The following is a 24,915-nucleotide window of genomic DNA, read 5'->3' as shown; positions in this document are numbered from 1 at the left end:
TTATTTGATGGGATCTAAGCTTTCCATACCCTGTTTGGCATCTCCTAATCGTAACAGTGATTCACAACAGCAACAACAACAGAACCATTTATTCGGTACTTACTATTATACATGACAGGCACTTTGCATTATATTTAATTCTCACAACTCCGTGATGTACCTGTTAATCATTTTTGAACTATATTGTGCTGAACGATGAATAAATTGAGGCTTAGACAGTAAGAAATTCACTAATGCCATGTAATTGATAAAATACAGATCATGTTCTTAACCATTATACTAAATTACCCTAGTCCTTACATAATATTTACTGCCCTATACAAAGAAGTCTTCAGAGACCTGTTCCTTGAAAGTTTGGTTGGGCTCTTTCTCTTTTGCTAATTAGTACTGATTGTCCACCTTAAAATCTTGTTATCTTCACATTACAAGTTAGATGAGCATAGTTTAATTTGAAATACAGTTGATCCTCATTGTTTACAGATACAGTATTTGCTGATTTGCTTATCTGCTAAAAGTTACTTGTAACCTCCAAATCAAAACCCTTGGCTCTTTGGTGGTCATTTGGGGACCTGCACAGAGCATAGAAGAATTGGATTTTTCTGACATGCACATTCTTAGCCAAGTTGAACAACACAATGGTGACTTTTTGTTTCCACTCTCATACTATAAACAAGTATCCCTTTTCATGGTGTATTTATTGCCAAACTTTTCACATTTTTGTGGGGGTTTTGTCATTTCATTATTTGAAATGGCCCCTAAGCATAAAGCTGAAGTGCTGTCTAGTAATCCTAAGTTCAAGAAGGCTGTGATGAGCCTTTTGGAGAACATGTGTGTGTTAGACAAGCTTCAGTCAGGCATGAATTATAGAGCTCCTGGCTGTGAGTTCAGGGATAATGAATCTATATTATATATTCAATTATATGTCTTTAAACATAGACACACATTAAACAAGATTACATATTGATCAGCTGACAAAAAATGGTGTGACCAGAGGCTTGTAGGAACCTATCCCTGTATTTCCCCTAGGAGTAATGCTTCAGCATTCACTGACTCAGTGTTGGCAGGAACTTTCTAGAACACAGCTTCTGTGAATAAGCAAGTATGGGCATCAGCTGTGTGTGCAGTAAAGGGCCACTGTCCTGCACCTTACTCCTGCCATTACTGCCCTTTTCATTCTCTGCTAACTTTTCCTGTTCACTGAGCTCTCTTCTCTGATGCTTTTGTTCAGATTTCCTTTTTGCTCTTCCATTCATTGTTACTTTTTAGTACGTAAAAAATACTTGCTGAGTAAGGATGAGACATGGTTTGTATTATGTCTGGACTTGGGTGACTGCATGGTATTCTTTCTTTAGTCAATTTTACTGACAGAAGCTGAAGACAGGCTCAACACCCTTCTGTCGGAGATGGACCATCTAAGCCATAAGGACCTCTCTCAGTGTTCTGCTGGTGAACTGGAGATTGTGGTGGAGGTCAGACTGCAGCTGGCTGCCATTGCCCTGCAGAGACACCGGGCAGCATACAGGCGAGTATCTGCACACACGGTTTCTTCCTCACCCTGATTTGCTCAATATATCTCAATTTTATGTAAGCTTCAAAAATTCCTAGATTAATAGAGCAGACTTAGGATTCAGGGTTTTTTTTTTTCACATGTTACTACACTTAAAACTATAGTCCTCAACAAATGAGTTGGTTTATTAAAGCACATAGCTCGGATGTTTTATGTCAAACATTAGCAAATTCACAGATCTCTCCTTTTCAGAATTAATCTATTTTTTTAAAAGGCAGAATCTAAATTCCTTATAGCTTTTTACAAATTACACCTGTGGAGTATTTTTTCCAACCAATAACAATATTAAAAATTAACTCTATTTCTAAAAAGTTACTATGAACTATGCTGTGCTGAACCATTGAATAAACTGTTGTAGGTGGCAGATTTTTAAAATGTGGTGCAATTGCTAATGTCAGATTTTTCCTTTCATTTGTTCATTGATTGATTCATTTATAGTGATCAGTATCTGTTGACATTGCCAAGTCGCTTCAGTCGTGTCTGATTCTTTGTAACCCTATGGACTGTAGCTTGCCAGGCTCCTCTGTCCGTGGGACTGTCCAGGCAAGAAGACTAGAGTGGGCTGTCATGTGCTTCTCCAGGGGATCTTCCCGACCCAGGGATTGTAACCACATCCCTTGCGTCTCCTGCATTGGCAGGCGTGTTCTTTACCACTAGTGCCACCGGGGGCTTCTCCCACCTGTCTGTAGTGTGGGAGACCTAGGTTAGATCACTTTTCACTTTCTTTCATCTGCTGAGTACCTCGCTCTAGGGCTCTGTTCTAGACACTGAGGATACAAAGATGAATAGAATATAGTTTCTGTATTCAAAAGCTCATAGATGGTTAAAATACTTCTCAATGATTTTTTAATATTGAATAATATAGAAATATACTTTAAAGAGCTTCCCATATCAGTTATGATAATCACCTCTATCATTAGTATACTTTCAATAGTGATGTTTTGAATAATGAGCAAATTTCTTATATTAACATTCATTCATTCAAAAAATAATTTAGGGGCATCTACAATATGCTAGGCACAGTCCTAAATTCTGTATCCCAGTAGACAAAAAGTACATAACAATATTGACAAAAATCCTACCCTCATAGGGTTTATAATCTAATAGAAGATAAGCAGGCTGATGATAAACTGTAAACCTAACAGTTAGGTAAACTGTATAGTGTGGCCAAAAATAAGTGTTACGGAGAATATCTGAAGGCAGGAGGAGGAGGAAGGTTATCCTTTTAAAATTGTGCTATTGTAGTAAAGAGAATGACTCCATTTAGATGTTCATTAACTGACTGCTCCCACTCCCCCTTCTCGTGCCCCATGCCCAGACAAGCAGAGAAGAGAGCCTAGTTGCCCGCTCCTTTGGTGCTGGTGGGAAGTCTAAACCACACAGACCCTGACCCACACGTGGGAAACCTTAACCCAGCACCGCCCGTTAACCACCATAAAGCCCAGTCAGTTACCTTTCTCTTTCCTCTTTAGACATTTTCAACCTGTTTGGGAGGCTGCTGTGCTCTTCCTGGATAGTTTCCCTATGGAAGTAATCATCCTTTTCGTAGTCTTCTTGATGTGCTTGGCATCAGTGTTGACATATAACCCAAATCTGGTGTGGTCAGGGTAGACTTTATGATGAGGTGACATCTGAACAAATAAACACGGGGGTTGTCCATGCAAATACCTGTAGACAGAGTGTTGCAGGCTGTGGGAATATGCCTGATACTCGTTTGGGGGATAGCACAGGGTCTCTTGTGGCTAGAATGGAGCAAGTAAGAGTTTTCAGAGATCCTCAAAGATGTACTTGGTGGGGGAGGCAGATCGTAAGGGATCTTGTGGCCAGGGTGAAGATTCTGGCTATTCCTCTGAGAGAGCTAGGGAGTCATTATATTGTTTTGAGCAGAAGAATGACATGATCTGATTTTCACTTCCAAGGGATGACTCCAGTTGTTAGGTGGAGAATTGATTGTAGGAGAGAAAGGGTTTGAAAGCAGAGAAATCAGCTGGGGAAGCTGTTATAAAAAGAAAGATGTTCGTGGCTCTGAAAAGGGTGGTAGCACTGAGGATGGTGATAAGCCATTGGATTCTGGGTATATTCTGAAAGTAGAACCGTTAGAATCTGCTGATGCATTAGCTGTAGAGTAGTGAGAAAGAGAGAAGAGTTACAAAAGAAATTGTCCCTCACCAAAATGGGGAAGACTGCAGAGGTGCAGCTTATTTAGGGGAAAGATCTAAAGTTACATTTTGTATGTGTTTAGATTGAGATGTCCCTTTGAGGTACAATTGGCAATATCAAATATTCTTGGAGTCTTTAGAATATAGATAGTATTTAAAGCCTCTGTTTTTTAAAATATGTATTTATTTATTTGTTTGGGTGCCCCAGGTCTTAGCTGTGGCATGGGGCATGTAGGATCTAGTTCCCTGACCAGAAATTGAACCTGGGCCCCCTGCATTGGGAATGCAGCAGAATCTTAGTTACTGGACCACCAGGGAAGTCCCTTAAAGCCTTTATAAAGAATGAGATTCCTTAAGGAGTGTGAGTAGATGAATGAAAGAAAAAGACCAAGGACTGAGGGTTGGGCGTGGTAAAAGATTGGGGAGAAAACGAGGAACCAGCCAAGGAAACTGAGAAGAAATGACTAGTAAAAGAAAAAAAAAAAAAAAAACCCAAGAGATTATGAAATCCGGAAAGCCATGTGAAGAAAGTGTGTCAAGGAGAATACAGTGATCAGCTGTGCCAAGAGCTCCAGGTAGATTGAGATGAGAACATAGAATTGGCAATTGGATGGTTTATAAACGTGGACATCACCAGTACTTTGTACTTTGACAGGAGTAATTTTAGAAGGTAATGGGGAAAGAGCATGTTTAGAGTGGTTTTATGATAACACGGAAGGAGAGAAATTGGAATGCGCAAGAAAAGATGATTCTTTTGAGGAATTTTCATGTAAAGGGAAGTAGAGGAATAGGGTAAAGTTGGTAGAAGTAGGATCAAGACAAGTTTTTTTGAGATGAGAGCAACAATAATGTATTATATACTGATGAAAATGACCCAGTAGAGAGAGTGAATTCGATGTTCTGATATAATTTGTACACAGTAGGGTAGGATCCCAGTCCAGTCTTCTCTGTTTCTCTAATACAGAATAAAATTATCCCCTAGGTTGGGATTTCAGAAAGGTCTCTGGGGACTAGCCAGGAACCTGCTTGCTGCCTGCACTGAGTATAGTTGGAAAAAGAGTAGCCCAAGACAAATAAGTTCCTCAGATGGATGCTTTTGGCAAGTGCAGGGTCCAAACTGGCACTGACAGTGAAAGGCAGAAACCTTGAGAAATTAACTTTGAAACTGGTCTTGACATCACAAAGCTGGAGCAAAGACAAAGCCAAAGTTGTCTCATAGAGATTAACTTAGGAAATGCAGGACTCCCATGGAAAATAACTGCCGGTAAAGCTAGCACAGAGGCAAATATCATAAACCAAATGAAGAAACAGCCTCAGAAGAGAGCAGACAATAAATGGCAGAGTTTGCAGTCCAAGAAATGAACTGTTCAAAGATGTGAAGGATGGACGAGAATGAGACAAGATTATAAAAGAAATAGGTGAGTTTAGGGGAAAAAAACTAGAGATTTTAGAACTGAAAAATATAATCATTGAATGAAAAGAAGAAATGATCAAATTAGATGGAAACAATTTTTTTCCTCTCCTTTCTCAGTATACTGAAATTCTGTGCATTAGGTTCTATGCATTGGGTCCAGAATTTGGAAAGGGACTTAATTTTTTAGATGGCCATTCTCTTTAAACAGGAGAAGTACTCCTGCAGCCTTCGCAAAGGGGAAGTCAGTTCAGCAAAAACCCCCCTTTGCTTGTACTTAGATTGGTAACATACAATCATCTCACTATTGCCTTGATTGAAGGCTTTTCCATGGTTGTTGTTGTTCAGTTGCTAAATTGCAACCTCATAGACTGTAGCTCGCTGGGCTCTACTGAGTCCACATCTAAATTTGATTTTATGTTGGAGACAGTACAGGTTTGGGGGAATTTATAAATTTTTGTGGTTTCTAAGCAGCGATGAAAATCCATAAAGTCTTTTTGGGGCAGTGATTCTCAAATGTGGTCTGCAGATCTTTGGATGTTCCTGAGACTCTTTCAGGGAGGTCTGTGAGGTTAGAACTATTTTTATAGTAGTTTATAACATAGTAAACTATGTGTATAATAGTTTATAAAATGAAGATGTTTTTTGCCTTTTCTGTGTGTTGTTATTTGCAACTTCCATCAGCTCACCATGAATCAAAGCAGTGACACCAAAGCGAACTAGTTGTCTTTCTGTTCTTCACTGCTGTGTGCTTGCGATTAAAAAAAAATCAAGGCAGATTCACTTTAAGAATGCTTTTGCTGAAGCAGTAGAATCTGTTACATTCATGAATACCTATTCTTAAATAAATTTGTAATAATCTGTGGGAATATATTAAGTGGCAAGTGTACCTCAAGCACTTTCACTGTGTAGCGTAGTCTGATGGCTGTCTTGAGGAAGAGAATGCATGTGGATGAATTGAGAGCTGGCTAAGCTGTTTTTCTCATGGAACAACATTTTTGTTTATAAAAACAACTGAAAAACCATGATTATTCAGACTTGGGTATTTGACAGGCATTTTGTTGAAAATGAGTGAAATGAACATGCCATTTCTAGGAAAACAACTAATTGTTTTTGTTGCCAGTGATAAAATCTAAACTTGCATGAGAAAACTGGAGTTTTGGAAAATTTGTATTTGCCATCATGAGCTTGACAGTTTTCTAATGCTTAGATTTTTTGGATGAGACTGGTGGTGACATTAATGGGCATTGTTTTTTAAAAATTGTATAATGAAATGCTTCAACATCAGGAAGTTCTGTATAACTCAGGGAGCTTATGTTTTCTAAATGACCACATATGATGTTCCCAAATCCTGGTTAACAAGAAAGACCGTTAGGTTTTCATGTAACTGAGTAGGAAAAGTGCATCAGTGGATGGTATTACATTTCACATAACAACAAACTTAAGAAACTATAATTTGTTGGACTTCCCTGGTGGCTCAGACAAGAATCTGCCTGCAATGCGGGAGGCCTGGGTTCGATCCCTGGGTTGGGAAGATCCCCTGAAGGAGGGCACAGCAATGCACTCCAGTATTCTTGCTTGGAAAATCCCCATGGACAGAGGAGCCTGGCGGGCTACCATTCATGGGGGCACAAAGAGTCTGACATGATTGAGCAACTAAGCATATCATTTGTCACATGTTGGTATAGTATCAAGGAAGAATATTCACAATTATTTGAAGAGGCTCTTAAAATACTCCTCCCATGTCCAGTCACTATCTATGTGAGGCCTAGTCTTCTGTACTTCAACCAAACATTATGTCAGAACAGACTGACTAGTCTTCTATTCAGCAGATTTTCTCTTTTCAAGTCAGATATTAAAGAGATTTGCAAAATGCAAAAACAGTGGCATCTTTCTCACTGTTTTTTGTTTTTGAAAATATATTTTCCATAAAATACATTATTTATATTAAAATTAATGAGTTTTTATTTTTAAATGAATTAATAAATGTTAATGAATTTAAACATGACTCAATTTAATTTCCAATATGGTAAATATTGATAGAGCTCTTTGATGGTTCTCAATAATTTTTAAGAATGTAAATGGGTGTTGAGATTAAAAAAAACTTGGGACCCACTGGTTTAAAGTATTGTCACATTTGTAACTATCTTTAAACTATACTGGTAGTTGGTTAAAATAGGCTTACATGGCTCAGAGGGTGAAGAATTGGCCTGCAATGCAGGAGACACAGGAGACATGGCTTTGATCCCTGGGGTGCTAAGATCCCCTGGAGGAAGAAATGGCAACCCACCCCACTATTCTTGCCTGGGAAATTCTATGGACAGAGGAGCCTGGTGGGCTACAGTCCAAAGGATTGCAAAGAGTCAGACACAACTGAGCGACTAAGTACTGCTGCTGCTGCTGCTGCTAAGTAGCTTCAGTCGTGTCCGACTCTGTGCAACCCCAGAGACGGCATAATAATAATAATACACCATTTCCCCCACTGAAGTTTGAAGACAAAGGAACTTTTACTGTATTATTTCCTATAGAAAATAAATGATTTGAATATATAATATGTAAACATATATTTAGAAAATATTTATATATCTTAATGTTATTATATATATGATTATGTGTGTTATCACTATATAGAATATATATGTATATCTATATATGGAAAATAATGAACATATGATTTCCCATGGTGGCAAGTGGAACTGTTTTTTCCAAACTGTGTCTCAGAGAGCAATAGCAACTGTGGAAAATATTTCTTGTCTCTTACTTTGTTTCCCCTGCTCTCTACATGTCTTATATATACCCTTTTAGTGTGGAGGATAAGAGTGATTTTTTTTTTCTTTAGTGAAGAGGAATGAAATGAGAAACTAAACATTAAAAAATAGCATAGAAAGGAATGTCACAACAGAACTTTAATTTGACAACCAGATAGATGTATGCAAATAATATGCAAGTATACCAGAAGCGCACCAATTTTAAGTCCATGAGCCAGGCCCTTGGGACAAAACCTGCAAAAGCTTTGCCACTGCTGGCTGTTAGTGACAGCGTTGTCACTTGGGAAAGCCTACTGTCAGGAAGAATGTGTTTTTGCAGGTGAACTTCACCCTCTGTGAGCTTCTGTTTGGGCACTGCTGAGAGTGTTGGACAGTCCCTTTTCCAAATGATGGTTAGCTTGACATTTCATGATTCTTCTAATAAAATTATGTGTCAAGGAAATTGAAAGGCACGTTCCCTCGGGTGACAGGTGGAGTGAGCCACATAGATTTTATGAGAACAAACTGACCATTTTTGTCATGAATGTTAATAAGAAATAAATGGGATCAAAGTTATGCAAACTGTATTTCTACTCCTTTCAGGGCTGCCTCTCTATTTCAGAATCGTCTTCTTCTTTTTTTTTAAATGGTCCTTTCTGTTCTCCTTTGTATTTAATTTATTGTCTAAATCGGATAACATTTGAGCCTTTTAATTTTGTGTCAGAATGAAATGTCCTTCTATTGGGATTCAGACTGTTTATAGTCAGTAATCCTCTTACACTTTCTGTCTGCCTAGTGCAGAGGAGAAACTAGAAGTTTTCCATTGTGCAACTAAGCAGTACCAGGTGGATTAAGACATACCAGTATGTTTATATTTTATTGACTAAGTTTTGGGGTTTGCAAGATTCCAAACCCTGTATCTCATTTCTCTTGAAATCAGAATTAGGCCTTCAGATCAGAAGAATGAGATAAGTACTGTTTCCTTCTTCCAAGGTCTCTAGTTGCTATCCTGTGCTAACTCTGAAGCTACTGAATAAACAGAGTGCATTAGAGACGTGTATGTAGCCTGCAGGGAAGAAGGGTGTAGGGGAGAGGAGATTCTGTACCTGCACACAAACCCCATCAACATTATACTTTTGTTTGTTTGTTTGTTTCTTGGTTGCTTGTTTGATTTTAATTTTTTTAAATAGTAAGTTTAGATCATCACAAGCCATATTTTAGAAAATACAAGTATCTAAACCAGTTTAATGACCGAGTAAAATCCTGAGAGTTTGAAATTCAGTAATGGCTGAAAAGCTTTGATGCTGGTTAACAACTCAGAAAAAAAATCAATTTAGTCCTTGCATTTTCCCTGTCCAACTTTATACAATAATGACAGCTAGGAGGATTATAGCAAGGATGCACTGAATACTGTCTGTTTGCTGAGCATTCCTCTTTGCTAAGAGCATCCTGCTCTCAATAGAATGTCAACTCCGTGAGGTCAGGTACTGTATCCATAACCCCTAGATTTGCTTCTGGCCTATAGCAGGTGCTCAATACATATTTTTGAGCATATAAAAGACTAAGTACCTCATTTAATATCCTTAAGATAACCCCATTTAATGAAGCTTACTGAGTAGAATGAAGGCAAAAGACATTAAAAAGCTGAACGAAGAGGGCCTTTTATATCATGCAAGGTACAGTTAACAATAATTAGATAGTAATATAAATGTGGGACCAAGTAACCCTGTGCCAGGATAAACAAAACACAATGTGTTAGAATTGTAAAAAGGAAAAGGCCACATTATAGAAGAATCATGAATCTGAGAATGCTACAGGCGCCAGTGGCCTGGGTTCTGATCCTGCCTCCCCTTTCTACCCGAGTCACCTTTGTTCTGTTCAGTGGCTCAGTCGTGTGTGACTCTTTGTGACTCTCTGGACTACAGCATGCCAGCCTTCCCTGTCTATCTCCTGGAGTTTGCTCAAACTCATGCCCATTGAGTCACCTTGTTGCTGCTGCTGCTGCTGCTAAGTCGCTTTAGTCGTGTCCGACTCTGTGCGACCCCATAGACGGCAGCCCACCAGGCTCCCCCATCCCTGGGATTCTCCAGGCAAGAACACTGGAGTGGGTTGCCATTTCCTTCTCCATGAGTCACCTTAGGCAAGTCATTTCTGGGTCTCAATTAACTCATCTATCAAATAGGGATGATAATAATACATACTTTGTAGGTTTGTGGTGGGGATTAAGTCAATTAATTCACAGAAAGCACTTAACATAGCACCTGGCAGGTGGTAAACACAGTAAATACCAGTTACCATTTTAAAAAAAGATTGAGGGAAGACGAGAGAGAGGATATCTTTTAATACAACACATGGATGCATACCAAAAAAAAAAAAAGGCTTTAAAATGTAATGAAGATCTGAGCATATGTACATACCTTGGGGGCCTATACACAGAGACTATACCTTCTTAGAAGTATCCCTGGACCCTGATGAAGCTGGTTTCTTGGCCAGAAACCTTACCCAAAGGAGATGGTGTACTGGCCACAGCCAGGGAGGCTTCTGGAAGGAGGACTGGGGAAATGACATGATCTGATTTACATCTTGAAGAGAGATCGATGTGGCCAGAGTAGGAACCAGGACCACAGGGGTGGGAGCCATATCAGACAGACTGGCCAGGAAGTTCCCTGGAGATGTTGGTGGCTTGGATGGAGGCATTAGCAGTAGCAGTGAAGGAAGGAAGGAGCTGCTGGATAGTATCCAGATTTGAAGGTGAAGCCGACAGAACTTGTTGACGGATTGAACATGGAGTGGGAGGCAAAGGGGAAGCAGTGGTGATACTGGGCTCTTGATCTGGGGTAGAGAACAAGAAGGAGGAGTAGGTTTGGTGGAGGAGGTGGAAGGGAGGAGGAGGTGGAGGGGCTCTGCTTTTAATCCATCCTAGTTTCCTAGGCCTTCTATACAGTTCATGAGGTTCTCACGACATGTGTACTGGGGTGGTTTGCCATTTCCTCCTCCAGTGGGCAGATTTGCTATTCCCTCCTCCCAAGGGCAGAAGGAGAAGAGGGTGTCAGAGGATGAGATGGCTGGACAGCATCACCGATGCAACAAATGTGGATTTGGGCAAACCCCGGGAGATGGTGGGTGAGGGACAGCGAGGCCTGGCGTGCTGCAGTCCATGGGGTCACAAAGAGTCGGGCATGACTGGGCGACTGAACAACAAGTTTCCTAGGGCTAACATAACAGAGTACCCAAGACTGTGTCTTAAAACAACAGAATTTTATTGTCTCACAGTTCTGGAGGCTGACTGTCCCAAAATCAGGGCGTTGGCAGGACCCTGCTCTTTTTGACAGCTCTGGAGGGAGCCCTTCCTCACCTCTTGTTGCTTGTCAGCGATCTTTGGTGTTCCGCATTGTGCGTGATGGAGAGGTGCATCACTCCAGTCATGGGCTGCCTTCTCCCCATGTGTCTTCACATCAGCTTCCCTCTGGGCATGTCTGTTTCTCTGTTCATGTCTGTCTGTCTGTCCAAATTCCCCCCATTTGTAAGGACACTGGTTATATTGGAATGGGGCTTTCCAGGTAGCACTAGTGGTTTCCAGGTAACACACCTGCCAATGCAGGTGACGTAAGAGACACGGGTTCAATCCCTGGGTCAGGAAGATCCCCTGGAGAAGGAAATGGCAACTGTCTCTAGTATTCTTGTCTGGAGAATCCCGTGGACAGAGGAGCCTGGCAGTCTATAGTCCACAGGGTCGCAAAAGTCAAACACAATGAAGCGACTTAGCACAGCATGTAGCACATACATAGGGTCCACCCCAATGACCTTATTTTAGCTTGGTTACCTCTGTCAAGACTCTATTTCCAGGTCAGAACGCATGCTGAGGCACAGAGGGTTAGGACCTCAACACAGTTTAGCTCATAACACCTCTTAAATGCGATTGTTATTTACTATTCAAGTGGAGATATCAAGTGATCAGTTAGATAAATGGATATATTGTCCATTTGGCTTTCAGCCAATCTTTCTGTGTATAAAGTAGCATAACAACAAGCATTGTCAGGTAGATTATTCTGCATTTGAATTTTGTTTTGGTCTAGATTTTCCAATGAGAAGGTCTGTTGACATATATTATTAAAATATTTTGAAAAAGTGTGACATCAGTTATATGTATATCATCATACAGGGAAAGAGGATGGGATGGCTTAAAGTGAAGAAAAACTTACATCCCGGGCAACAGGAAGTGAGAAGAGTTCCTATCTCCTGGCTTCAATTTTCTTCATTAAGTGCATTTACCTCTTGGCACTGCTAGATACTGATGGAGCAAAAATTTCCCTTAAGATTTTCCAAGTGCATAGCATTAAGCAACACAGTTTTATGGCATCAAAAAACCCCAGAGAACCATATTCTGATGTATGGAAAATACATCTGTGCTCATTTTATTAATGAATGTGTGAGTAAATTTTGTTTTAGATCATGGAAACATTCATTCTTTTGTTCACACTTTTCATTTAAAAATATTTTTTAACTTCTATTGTGTCTGAGCCACTAGATGCTGGTTTTCAGCAAGGAATAAGATAAATTAGGTGAGACTATACAGGGGTTTGCAGGCAGTTAAATAATGTGTTAGGTACCATCCTGTGGTTAAGGCCACACGAGGGCACCCGGACAGGGCACCTAATTGGGGCGGGGGTGGCAGTACGGGGGGGTTTTGGAGGAAGAGACTTAGGAAGTAAGGTACAATGCCACGAGTGTAATACTGATAATGCTTCAATTATATTCTCTCTTTTAGTGCTGCCATAGTATTTTCCACACTTAGACTTCTCCAGGATTCAAAACTTTTTAAAAAGAAAGTAGTAGAAGATGACTCAGAGAATTGCACCTCTCCAGAAAGTTATGTATGTATGAATTTAATGTTTATCCTTATAATACTTATTATGGAATAATTATTGGCATACTAGGACATTGTCTCATTATTTAAATGAAACAAAGGGATAAAGTACTGAAAACATTGAGTTCAGAATAAAAAGATCTGTGTTTAAGTCCCATGTTGATGCTGTTTATTAGTCAGTATACCTTGGGCAAGTTGCTTAAAATTTTTTTAAAGAGCTATGTGATCTCATTTAGGAACTTATGGAATTGGATGTAATAGTGACTGGAGTCCTACCAGATATATCATTCTAGTCTTCTAGATCTGGTGTCACCAGTAAATGAACTTGTTTCACAGTACTTGGTCTTCATTTCACTTTCGATTATATTTCTTCTTTAGCATTACCAGTGCGACACGTGTGCTGTTTCCCATCTTGAATTTCTCACAATTAGATTCTTCTGCACTTCAGCTCTCAAATCTATATGGCAACTGGTATCTCACATTCTTCGAAATTTTATGGACTTCAATTAGACCAAGTAATTTAATAATACAGGGTTGTTTAGAATTAAAATATAAAGATTCAGTACACTAAACCCTTGCTTATTTTAAAACGAATAAAATAAAGCTTAAGCTTTACTAATAAAATTGCTGCTATCTAAGTCTTTACAAAATAAAACTAATTGACTCATTTCTTACTATATTAAAAGCAATATGTATGCTAAAAAGCAATCTGATTCTGAGAATTTACTTAGAGTGGTGGTTGTCAATTGGAGGCGATTTTGCCTCCCAGGGGACATTTGCAGTGCCTAGAGACATTTCAGTTGTTCTAACTAGAGGCAGTGCTAATGACAACTACTGGGTGGAACCCAGGGATGTTGTTCAACATCCTGTAACACACAGGACATTTCCCTCACAACAAGTATCTGGCCCAAAATGTCAGTCATGCTGAGGTTGAGAAGCCCTGATTTAGATTAAGCATGACTTAGCTTTTCAATAGTAACAGGCATGTAGGCCAAGATAAAGGTACATAGATAGGTATTTTTTTCTGTAAATCTAATCTAAGTAGTAGACCCCTCATTCTAATCATGATCCTCTCCCTGGTTCTCTGTTCCCTTCTTACTCTGGTCCCAGGAACAGCTCACCCTCTCCTCCTCTACACCTCACCTGTCAGTCACTTTAGCCCCCATCAAGTCCAGGTCACAGCTCCTTGATAACACATGTTGCTGACTGTCTGGAGATGGTGAACTGTCAGAGATGCATAGCAGGAAATTCCTGAAACAAAGAGGCATTGTTCTAGATGAAGTGTCTGAGATTGATACCTCTGGAAGAGTTCGTTTGTCACCTCCCTCCCATTGGTCATTTCCTTTGTAAAGTGAAACTAGAAGGATAGTAAGTCATAAAATATGTTCGGGATGTGAGCAGCACCTAGCAATATAACTTAGTCAGTTAAGACTGTGGGCTCTAAATTCAGAAAGACACAAGTGTGAATCCTCTGCCAGAATATGATGGGATTTAAGCAAATAGTTAGCCTCCCTAGGCTAGGAGTTGGACACGACTGAGCAACTTCACTTTCACTTTTCACTTTCATGCATTGGAGAAGGAAATGGCAACCCACTCCAGTGTTCTTGCCTGGAGAATCCCAGGGACGGGAGAGCCTGGTGGGCTGCCGTCTATGGGGTCGCACAGAGTCGGACACGACTGAAGCGACTTAGCAGCAGCAGCAGCAGCAGGCTTCACTTCTCAAATCTGAAAAACAGAAAATAACAATAACCGCTCTTTGGCTTGTCAGGAGGATTAAATGAGATAATATGTATAAAGCATGTAGCACAGCCCCTCGCATACTCAATAATTAGCCAGTATTATTGTTTTTCAGCCTTTAAAATGATGGTCACAAAAGTTTTGAAGGTATGGAAACTGTTGATATAGTTTGCAATGAAAAATTCAGACTGTAAATCTAGTTTTCAACGGTGGGTACACAGAGAAAAAGAAAGCACTTAAATGAGGATCAGTGTTAATAGTGATTTTACTTGTTTTTTGTATATCTTTTATGTTTTATAGAATGTTAAAGAATAATTTCTAAAATTAAAAATTTAATGCTATTAAATGGTATCAATGCTTCCCTTAACTTATATTTAACACTAGGCTAGAACTTGGACATTTTTAAGTGGAAAGATAATCATCATTTTGATATTGTTTAGGCGACTGAAAGTAAAGACGACAATTTTTTAGATCCTATTTCCCTAAATTCTCGAGAATATTTCAACATTCATCTGTGGTTGAGGTGCCGCTTAGCCTTGGTGACTGCATTTGTTGCCCAGATTCGTGGCATTGGAATCGTGAAAGGTACAAATATCCTGTCTCTTCAATCAAAGCTTTCATAAAATTTAATTTTATTTAGGTAACAGAGGTTTTATTGGGATGTATTTTATTATAACATTAACATTTTATAACTTCTTAGCTTGATCTGTTACCAAAATTTTAAAAATTGAGATATTAAATGAGGATAATAATTTTCAGCAGTCCCTTGTATCACTGAAAATGGCATATATGTTACTGATGTATGCATTGCAGGCAACGAGATTTCAGGATACTAATACACAAGCCTTCTTGTCATCTAGGAAGGCAGCCTGGTGCAGGGGTCCAGAGAGCAGTTTCTGGAGCCACCCTGCCTTGAGTTCAAATACTCTATCCACTACTTCCTTGCTGTGTAATCTTGGCCAAATCACTTAATCCCCCTATGCCCCAGTTTTCCCCTCTGTAAAATAGAAATAGGGTACTTACTTCATAGGATTATTTCCAGAATAAATGGGTTAAATTTCTAAGGTTCTTAGATTACAACCTGGCACATAAACAAATATTAGTGCTGGCAGTGGTTAATAGTTATCTGTATGTGAACCTATCTATTTACCCATCTCTACCCATCTCCCAAATTAAATTATTTCATGCAGTATCATTATTACTTTTGCAGTGTTTGAATACTCTAAAGTACTTCCCCTCGAATTACGTTTATTTTCAATATTTCATGTAGTTTTGTTTTCCATCTTTGCATCTTCCTTTTCTTCTATTTTATACAATATTCCTGTGATAAACTTTGAGGATATTATGCTTATACAGTTTCTTCCTGTCTTGGTGCATTTTAAGTAACTGTGTTTGTTTATTTTAGAAAACGATATAACAGATTACGTGAGCCTTATCAATGAAGTGTGTGTGGAGGCAAAAGCTGCAGGTGACAGGGAGCTACAGGCTGAATTCTTGATGCAAGCTGTAATTATCGGCCTACAAGAAAAGCATTTAAAGGCAGACATCATAAAAAGCCTTCAGGTAGGAAGGCAGTCTCATTCACATTGATATTTACCGAAGGATTCTGGTTAGAATAAAAGGAGAGAGTTTAAATTTCCATTAGTTACTGCTTGTATGGCAGTCAATATGGCCAGCTCTTGTTTCAGTGAATTGTAAATGGTACTATCAGACATAATAATTTTATTTTAATAGGAGGTAATACAGTTGCTTGAAGGGCATGACTTTATTTCTCCTCGATCTCATTTAACCTTGGTGAGAAGCATGCTTTTGCTGGATGATTTAACAAAAGCTGAGAAATTCAAGGAAACTCCTTCTTCGAAAATAGAAAAATTGTATTTGTTGACTCAGTCTCACAACATTCTTATAGAACAGGTGAGAATGCTTTACTGTCCAAAAGATTTAGAAACTTACTCTTCTTTTTCTTATTGCAGACCACATTAGCTAATTACTTATTATAATGTTTCTTTTACAGATGATAGCTTTTGGAGAAACAATTGAATTGCCTTCATCAAACACTGACTATGCAAGTCCATTACTGCCTTTGAAAAATATTTATCTTCCTCACGTCATGTTATTGGCCAAAACAAAAATGAGAATTGGTAAGGACACTTAAACATATATTCAAGACACTGATGAAAAAGTTTAATTTATTTTCAAACAGGCTATCTTGTGAGTGCATTTAATTTGGGGCAATATTTATGAATACCCAGATTCCATTTATTTAAAAAATAGTTGAAAAAATTATTATTAGTGCCATGTTATTCCTTGCACACAAAGGCATTTAATTAAATAGCTGGTTATACAAAGCTGTTTACACAGTGTAATCCTTTAGTTGAAAAGTAGTTTGTATGAAAGGATACTTGATAGTGGAAATGTTAGAAAGCAATTATGTACTCAATTCTTCCTTTTGCTGATGAAAGAACAGACATCTGATCACCTACCATGTGCCAGCCTCCATGTGAGGTCCTGGGATGCTACTGGAGATGAAAACAGATGTAGTTCCTGCTCTTAACCTTGAAGATAGAGATAAACAAGTAAACAAATCATATACAGGAATAAATATTATATCATTTATCATATTATAATTTTATAAAATATTTTAATATTTATTCAATATTTATACATTTTTATAATATTTAGAAAATTTAATATGTACATATTTTATAGAAATCTGTATTTGATAACAACTATATAGGAAATCTGCAAGGATATAGTAAGCTTAAACATGATGATGAATTATGTTTATGTATGTAATTGTAATTAGTGTTATAAAAGATGTGGATAAGGTCTGTTGATAAAGAATAGCAAAGGAAGGGGTGTCTATTTAAGTACTGAATAGAATAATTGGGAAAGTTCTCTTTGGGGAGGTGGTATTTAACTCTGGACTGTAAGTATTATGCATATGCATAGCAGAGTCATGAATATGCATAGTGGAGTCATGCATAGTGGAGGCAGAGCGAGCAGAGCAGTGAGTTGTAGGTTCTGAGGTCAGGACACACTTGACATATTCCAGAACTGCAAGGAGACCATTACAGCCAGAGCAGAGTTGGGTAGGGGCAGCCTAATGGGAGGAGGTGATCAGGGAACAGTTTATGTTTCAAAGGATTACCCTGGCTGCTGGGTGAAGAATAGGTTGGAGGAGAGCCTGAAGCCAGCCAAGAGAGGACCTGATTGTAGAAGGTAGACCAGTAAGTCAGAGGTATACATGTGTGTGCTCAGTTGCTCAGTTGTGTCTGACTTTTTGTGGCCCTATGGACTGTAGACTGCCAGGCTCCTCTGCCCATGGAATTTTCCAGGCAAGAGTACTGGAGTGGAGTGCCATTTCCTTCTCCAGGGGATCTTCCTGATCCAGGGATCGAATCAGCACCTCTTACATTTCCTACACCGGCAGGCAGATTGTTTACCGTATAACTCCTAGGAAACCAGTATTGCTACACTTCACAGGAGCTCACAGACACTGTTGACCCAAAGCTATGTGCCTCTAGTTCCAAGGCTCTTGTCTGTCTCAGAGGGCTGAAAATCTTGTAACAGCTCTGTCTGTTCTAACCTATATTAATCATTCCTTAAAAACAAAAAACAAAAAACGTATATCTGGGGCTTTCCCAGTGGCTTAGTGGCAAAGAATCCACCTGCCAATGCACAGGTTCAATCCCTGATCTGGAAAGATCCCACAAGCCACCAAGCAACTAAACCCATGCACCACAACTATTGAGCCTGTGCTCTGGAGTCTGGAGTTGCAACTACTGAATTCCACCTGCCCTAGAGCCCATGCTCTCCAACAAGAGAAGTCACCACAATGAGAAGCCCCTGCAGTGCAAGGGGCTAGAGGGTAGCCCCCACTTACCACAGCTAGAGAAAAGTCAGTGCAGCAACAAAGACAAAACACAGCCAAAAACAAACAAATAAATAAATAAATATTTTTTAATATATTCCTAAAAAATAAAAATAAAAAAAAGAAAAATGTATTCCTGATGCTTTGACATCCGGAATCTTGCTGACCAGGGAGGGACTTCCCCTCTCAGGGTTAGTCAATTCTTAGAGATTAGTTAACCACTTTCCTGTGATGGTGACTTTTATATGCAAATCAGCTTTTCCAGAGCCCACACCCAAAACCTTTACTGAGCTTGCTGGGTTCTTACCTTGGGGCCAGTATTTCTCTGCCCTAATCACCCCAGAGACAAATATACACTACTAGCAGAGACGACCGAAATTGTATAAACTAGCCAATCCTAAACCTTGGTCTGCTTACACTACCCACCCACTCCTTTCCACAAAAAACACAATAAAGACTCTTGCCCACATTTTTTCCTGGCCCCTTCTGCTACCCCATCCAAGCTCGCTCTTCTTGCCACAAAACAGACCAATATATCAGAGACAAGGTATTGAGGCAAGGAATATGACTGTAATCAGAAAGCCATCTGACCAAGAAGATGGCAGACTAATGTCTCAAAATAGCCATCTTATCGGGGTCTGGATGCCAGTATCTTTTATAGAACACAGAGCAGGGGAGGGTGAGGAATTACAGTGAAAAGGCCATTAATCTTGCAAATATCTCCTGGAATGGCCAGCCTCACAGAGTATGTGTGTTAATTTCTCCTTTCTGTAGCCATCCACAGGTGGATAGGACCAGGGTGTCTCCCTGAACAAAGGCACTTTGGCTTAACATTCAGACAGAGGGGCGGTGTTCCTTGAGGCAGGCCATTATGTATAGACACTATCCTTTTAATAAACAAAAGCAATAGGAAGTAAAGATTAAAATCAAAGAAACAGATCCAACAGGAGTAAGATTTTGTTCTTTCCTGTAACATTTCTATCTCCTGACTGACCCTCATGCTTCTTTGTGGTGCCCTGCATGGCATGTGTGCCCCCCTCCTCTTGAGAACTTTGAGCAAAGAAAAACCAGTCTTTTCAGTGGCCATCATCTCCTGACCTGTTTACCTTGTCATACTTGAATAACAACCAAACCAACATTTTGAAACATCACCCCTCGCCTCCTGGGTCCCACTTACCTCCCATTCCAGCAGCTGCTCCGCTCAGGAGAGGCTGGTGATTGGACTAGAGTTGGGGAGGGAGGGTAACAGAAGTGTGTTCAAACTGCCCAGAATCTTTTCCCCTTGTTCCCCTTCTTCTCCTCCTCATCATGATTATCATTATTTCATGATTATCATCATCATTTATGAATTTTATTGCTGTAGGGAAATCCGTTCACCCCTATTATTAATGTTTCCTTGTTTATGAAATTAGGCTAGCCTAGCTGACCTGCAGAATTCCTATCCTGTTCACTGATCCCATGAGAGCTATTTTCCTACATTTTTAGCCCACAATTTATATTATCAATATATTTGATGTCTATAAGAACTTGAAGCGCAGGTTGTGTTGCGTGTGTTCTCTGCTCGCCTGCCTTACTAAGCTTGAAGATGTGTCACCACTCGGTGCCAATACTGCTGCTGCTTTTTAGACTCACTTGAAGCAGAACAGCTTGCTTTCTGTTATGTTATATTAAATACCAACTTAAAGAACAAAAACCAAAAGCAGCTCTTCTGTCAAAATAACGTCAGCTTCACAACATCTTTTTCACAGAGTTGATGTTTATTGCAAAAAGGAGCGCTTCAATATTATGAAGCATAAAAATCCTCTGATTTGATGTTTCTCTACAGTTTTCCTTTTCAGTGATAGTATAGATTGCATTGCAAGAACAGAGGCACTTAACGTTATTTTCTTTCTTTGTGAAAACCTCTTACAGAGAAAGACATTTTGAGATTATTTTTCTAAAACAACAAAAAGATAAGTATCATGGTTATTAAAGATTATTTTTCCCATTAATGACTGAACCTAGAGCTTCCTTATTAGTTGAAGAAGTAGATTACTGATTGAAGAAAGGTTCAAGAATAATGCTGGGGAGTAGGAATATAACTGGGAGCCATCATCTTTGCCTTCAAAGGATCTGTTATCTAGTTAGGAGAGAGAAAAAAAAGTCATTTTCTGTAACAATTCTTTTTCTAGTTTTAACAAAAACATAGAAAACAAGTACTATTATTATATGTCAGTAATTATTTATAGTACTATAGTACACATTGTACATGTATATAAGTGCCTCAATGACATGAAGAGACTTGATATTTTTGTTTTATGTTAATAAACAGTTGTAGTGTACTTTGATGGAGAAGGTGATGGCACCCCACTCCAGTACTCTTGCCTGGAAAATCCCATGGACAGAGGAGCCCTGTAGGCTGCAGTCCATGGGGTCGCTCAGTCGGACAGGACTGAGCGACTTCACTTTCACTTTTCACCTTCATGCATTGGAGAGGGAAATGGCAACCCACTCCAGTGTTCTTGCCTGGAGAATCCCAGGGACAGGGGAGCCTGGTGGGCTGCCGTCTATGGGGTCTCACAGAGTCGGACACGACTGAAGCGACTTAGCAGCAGCAGCAGTGTACTCTGAAACAATAAGCAAGAATGGGAGAGGTATTGAGTTGTGAGATGGTATAGGACAAATGGCATTAGCATATCTTTCTTGCCTGCCATCTAATCGTTGTTGGTGATTATTGGGGTTAAGACCATGGGCTCTGGAAAAAGAATTCTGGTCTAATTCCCTCCAGGAAATCATTTCACTTCTCTGTGTTTTCAGTCTCCTTTCTCATAAGATGTGGGTAAGAAAAGTACCAATCTCACAGGATGAAGTGAATGGAATGTGTAACACGTTTAGAAGGGCACCTGGTTTGTTCTTAGAACTTCATAGGTGTCAGCTATTCTCATTGTTCCATGCCTGGCCTCCTTACTCTCTTAGGAAGCCCCGGGAAGCAAGCCTTCAGTTTCTTCATCTCCATTTCTCAGCAAAGTGCCTTGTCCAGAGGAAGGGCTGTGTAACTTCTCCTTGGATAAGAGAGAGAAGGAGGGAGAAAGACCCTTTTTCCACCATCCTTCTACTCAAATAGCTCATTCCTGAGCTACACATTTACAAAACAAACAAACAAACAAAAAAAAACCCCTAGACTTCTTAAAAACTCTTTGTAGGGCCTGGCGTCTTGGATTTCAAATTTTCAGAACTCGAAGAAACCTCAGATAGTTTCCAGTTCTGCTGCCTCAATGCTCAGTGGCATGTAGGGACCTGTTCAAAGGCTCTGGTGACACAGTAACACCAATGACTGGCTTGTACCCAGCATTTCAGCTGGAATCCTACACATTCTGCAATTTTACACTACCTTTCTTTTCATACTCCCCCTACTATGCCTGTTAAGCTATTCTATCAATACAACTTTTTCGCCCAGTTGCCTTTTGCTTTTATCTCAACATTTTTCTTCTTTAAACATAACAAGGTGATCATCAGTTGCCCGCCCTGATGGCCGTACTCCATAGGCAGGCAGCCCTGACCTTTCTCAGGTCTGGCCCAGGGCTCCTATAACCTGCCACCACAGTGTCCTGGGCTTTCACTGCCTACACAGTCAACCACACAGTATTTTGATTGCCTGTCTGGCCGTTCACATTCCCTGTTAGACATTAAGCTCCATGGTCTCTCACTTAAGAGGTTTGCTGCAGAGTCAGGGTTTAGGGTATGGGCCCTGGAGCTGGACTGCCTAGGTTCAGATGGTGTGATTTTGGGCAATTTATTTAAACTTCACTGTGCCACTGCTTTTTCCTCTGTAACATGAGCATAATAATGATATCCACCCAGAGTTGGAAGGATTACATGAGATAATGCTTATGTACTTGGGATGGTACCTGGCATTGTAGAAACCTTAGTTCTTATTTTCCACTTTTCTCTTTCTTATCCAGTGCCTAAGAATTCAGAAAATATTTGTGGAATAAATGTCTGTCTGTCTTTGGGGTGATTAGAAATTAAATCTAATGCCCCTTCAATAATACAATAATCCTTTATTATTTTGAGAAGTGATGGGACCATACCAGAAGTATGACGTGAGGTCTTTGTCCATAATGGGTTTGCAAACAAGTTATAATGAGAAAATATACAATGTGAGGAACCACTATAGAACTGAATAGAAATTACTGCCTATTAATATATGCAAATTTTATTGGGAACAACATAAAAGTTTATAAAACTTCCAGGTGTTTCACTACTAACAACCTTACCTCTGGAACCCAGAAGTTATGGTAGAGCATTATGAACTTTTAGAACGGAAAAAGACTCAAGAGATTATCCTTCATCTTAAAAATGAGAAAAATGTTGAAATTTATCAAAGACCAAGTTTCAAAAGGCTGTTGTTTATAGTTCATTGAAATATTTGGGTACTGAGTTTCCTTTAAGTGTTTCTTCAATGCTAAAAACTAAAGACACCTAGAATTCTGTTCTTTTTTTTGACCTTGCTAAGGGTTTGTGGGATTTCCTGACCAGGGATTGAACCCAGGGCACAGCAGTGAAAGCCTGGAATCTTAACCACGAGGCTACCAGGGACCCTCGTCCCCCACACACCCAGACTTCTTAGTTGCACCTACTGTGAGAGGAGTCTGTTAACTGGGAGGTTGGGTATGAATGGGTGTGTGTGTGTGCTGTCGCTTCATTCGTGGCCGACTCTTTGCAAGCACATGGACCTTAATCTGCCAGGCTTCTCTGTTCATGGGTTTCTCCAGGCAAGAATACTGGAGTGGGCTGCCATGCCCTCCTGCAGGGGATCTTCCCGACCCAGGGATTGAACTGGCATCTCCTGCATTGCAGGCCGGTTCTTTACACTAGCACCACCTGCGAAGCCCTTGTTATGAACACTATGTATATTTCTCCCTCTTCATCTAACGTCTTTCTTTTAGGACATACAGTGGCCAAGCAAGTATATTATACCAGTAAAAAGAAGGATTCTTCAAAGTGGTTACCTGCCCTTCATTTTTTTGAAATAGCTTTGAAGCTCGCTAGGACATCAGGAACAGAAGAACATGAGGTGGAAGCTGAAATCTTTTTTCAGAAAGGTAAGATGTATTTGGAGTCACAACTATGATAAAGTTTGGCAAAACTTTTTTTCCTGTTAACAAAAGGCTTCTTAAAAATCTGGTCACTGATTATGTAAAATATTGATTTTACAAAGGGCGTGGTGTTGACAAACACCTTGATGTCTCTGCCAAACTCAGTTTTGGATAAAGTGAACATGCTTATATTAAGTTTACATCTAGAAAGGGGAAAAAGACTTCTATTTTCATTTCTTTTATAATTATGACTGGCTTTCCTTATGCAAAGTTTCACGTTTGACACAAAAATCTCATTATCAGCCATTTAGCTATGAAAAATGTTACTTAAAGAATGCTTAGAAGATATTTTTATGCATAATTTCATTACTTAGCTAAAATAGCCAGTTTCTGTAAAAGATACCTATCCATTTAGATAGCTATAGCATATCTATACTTATAACTTGCAATACACATTTGCATAATGCATTCATATAACTTTGTTGTGGCCATTTTAGCCCTGAGAAAAGTGATGATGACATCTAGTATCATTTATTGAACATCTACTAGGTACAAAGCACTGTAATCAGTGTTTTACATCTCATATTGCCGGTTCCTACAATAGTGCTACAAGTTAGGCATGATCAATCCTGGTTGGCAGATGAGGGCGGTCTGGGTAAATAACCATCCATAAGTCAAGAGCTACTAAATGCCCAGATATGAACTTCACATGAGGTGGCTCCATGCTCTGTCCACATGCTGTATGGAAACTGTCAATCCTTTTCACAGTGATTATGAGATTTCCCTTTCCAGTCATTCTGGCTATAGAAGTAGCATTCCAGTGCCCGGCATTTGAGGGCTGCAGCTTACCATGAGGAAGGGGGAGCTGTGTGCACACGAGAGCATTTTCATCATCTGTGTTGGTTTTCCAGCATTTGCTGATTTTCTAGGATTTGTTTCTAGCAAAGGTATTTCCTATGATGCCTGCAATGATTGAGGAAAGAAGAAAACGGATGTAGATTAAAGGAATGCACTGCAGGAGGAAGTGAGAGCACAAAGTAAGGAAATGGAAGGAAAATAGGATGATAACACTTGTGTCCGAACAGTGAAAGGAGGCAGGGGAACCTCGAGGTGCCCAGGGAAGGAAGCAGCAGCTCTTTCCCCACTGGTGTACCTTCCAGCAGGAAACGAGAGATGGGCAAGCAAGGAGAACACATCCAGTTTTCCAAATTTCCAGCATAAAATATTTGTTCTGAAGTCCTAAATGATAGAAAAAAGAAAATCCATCTTTGTATATCCTTTTCCTCTTTCAGGCAAAATAGAATGTCAAATATTGATGGAAGAGAAACCTCCAACTATGCAACTTGAGAGTCTGTTTGAAGCTATACAGCTAAGCTTGAGAAATGATCAAAATTCAGGGTAAAAAAAAAAGACCTTTCCATTATCACAATATGCATTTGGGTTTGAGCCCCGTGTTCTGGATGTGTGCTGAAATG

At 39.6% G+C, this 24,915-nt stretch overlaps 2 protein-coding genes across 3 annotated transcripts in view; both read left to right on the top strand.

Annotated features, from left to right (window-relative positions):
- The window catches only part of NEDD1 (NEDD1 gamma-tubulin ring complex targeting factor), a 296,141-nt gene that overhangs the window by 96,238 nt on the left and 174,988 nt on the right, over window positions 1–24,915 (top strand). The gene's annotated exons all lie outside the window — the stretch shown is intronic.
- CFAP54 (cilia and flagella associated protein 54) overlaps window positions 1–24,915 on the top strand; it is a 309,026-nt gene that overhangs the window by 202,744 nt on the left and 81,367 nt on the right. For both annotated transcript variants that reach the window (XM_055576675.1, XM_055576666.1), the window contains 8 exons: window positions 1,353–1,522; window positions 12,653–12,758; window positions 14,929–15,073; window positions 15,894–16,051; window positions 16,223–16,402; window positions 16,503–16,629; window positions 23,291–23,446; window positions 24,733–24,838. In XM_055576675.1, the coding sequence (XP_055432650.1) occupies window positions 1,353–1,522; window positions 12,653–12,758; window positions 14,929–15,073; window positions 15,894–16,051; window positions 16,223–16,402; window positions 16,503–16,629; window positions 23,291–23,446; window positions 24,733–24,838 (1,148 nt within the window). The remainder of the gene's footprint in view (window positions 1–1,352; window positions 1,523–12,652; window positions 12,759–14,928; window positions 15,074–15,893; window positions 16,052–16,222; window positions 16,403–16,502; window positions 16,630–23,290; window positions 23,447–24,732; window positions 24,839–24,915) is intronic.

The sequence above is a fragment of the Bubalus kerabau genome, chromosome 1 (genome assembly GCF_029407905.1).
Source record: "Bubalus kerabau isolate K-KA32 ecotype Philippines breed swamp buffalo chromosome 1, PCC_UOA_SB_1v2, whole genome shotgun sequence".
In the NCBI taxonomy this organism is placed as follows: domain Eukaryota; kingdom Metazoa; phylum Chordata; class Mammalia; order Artiodactyla; family Bovidae; genus Bubalus; species Bubalus kerabau.
The sequence above is the reverse complement of the archived record's forward strand: the minus strand, read 5'-3'. Positions and strand labels throughout refer to the sequence as shown.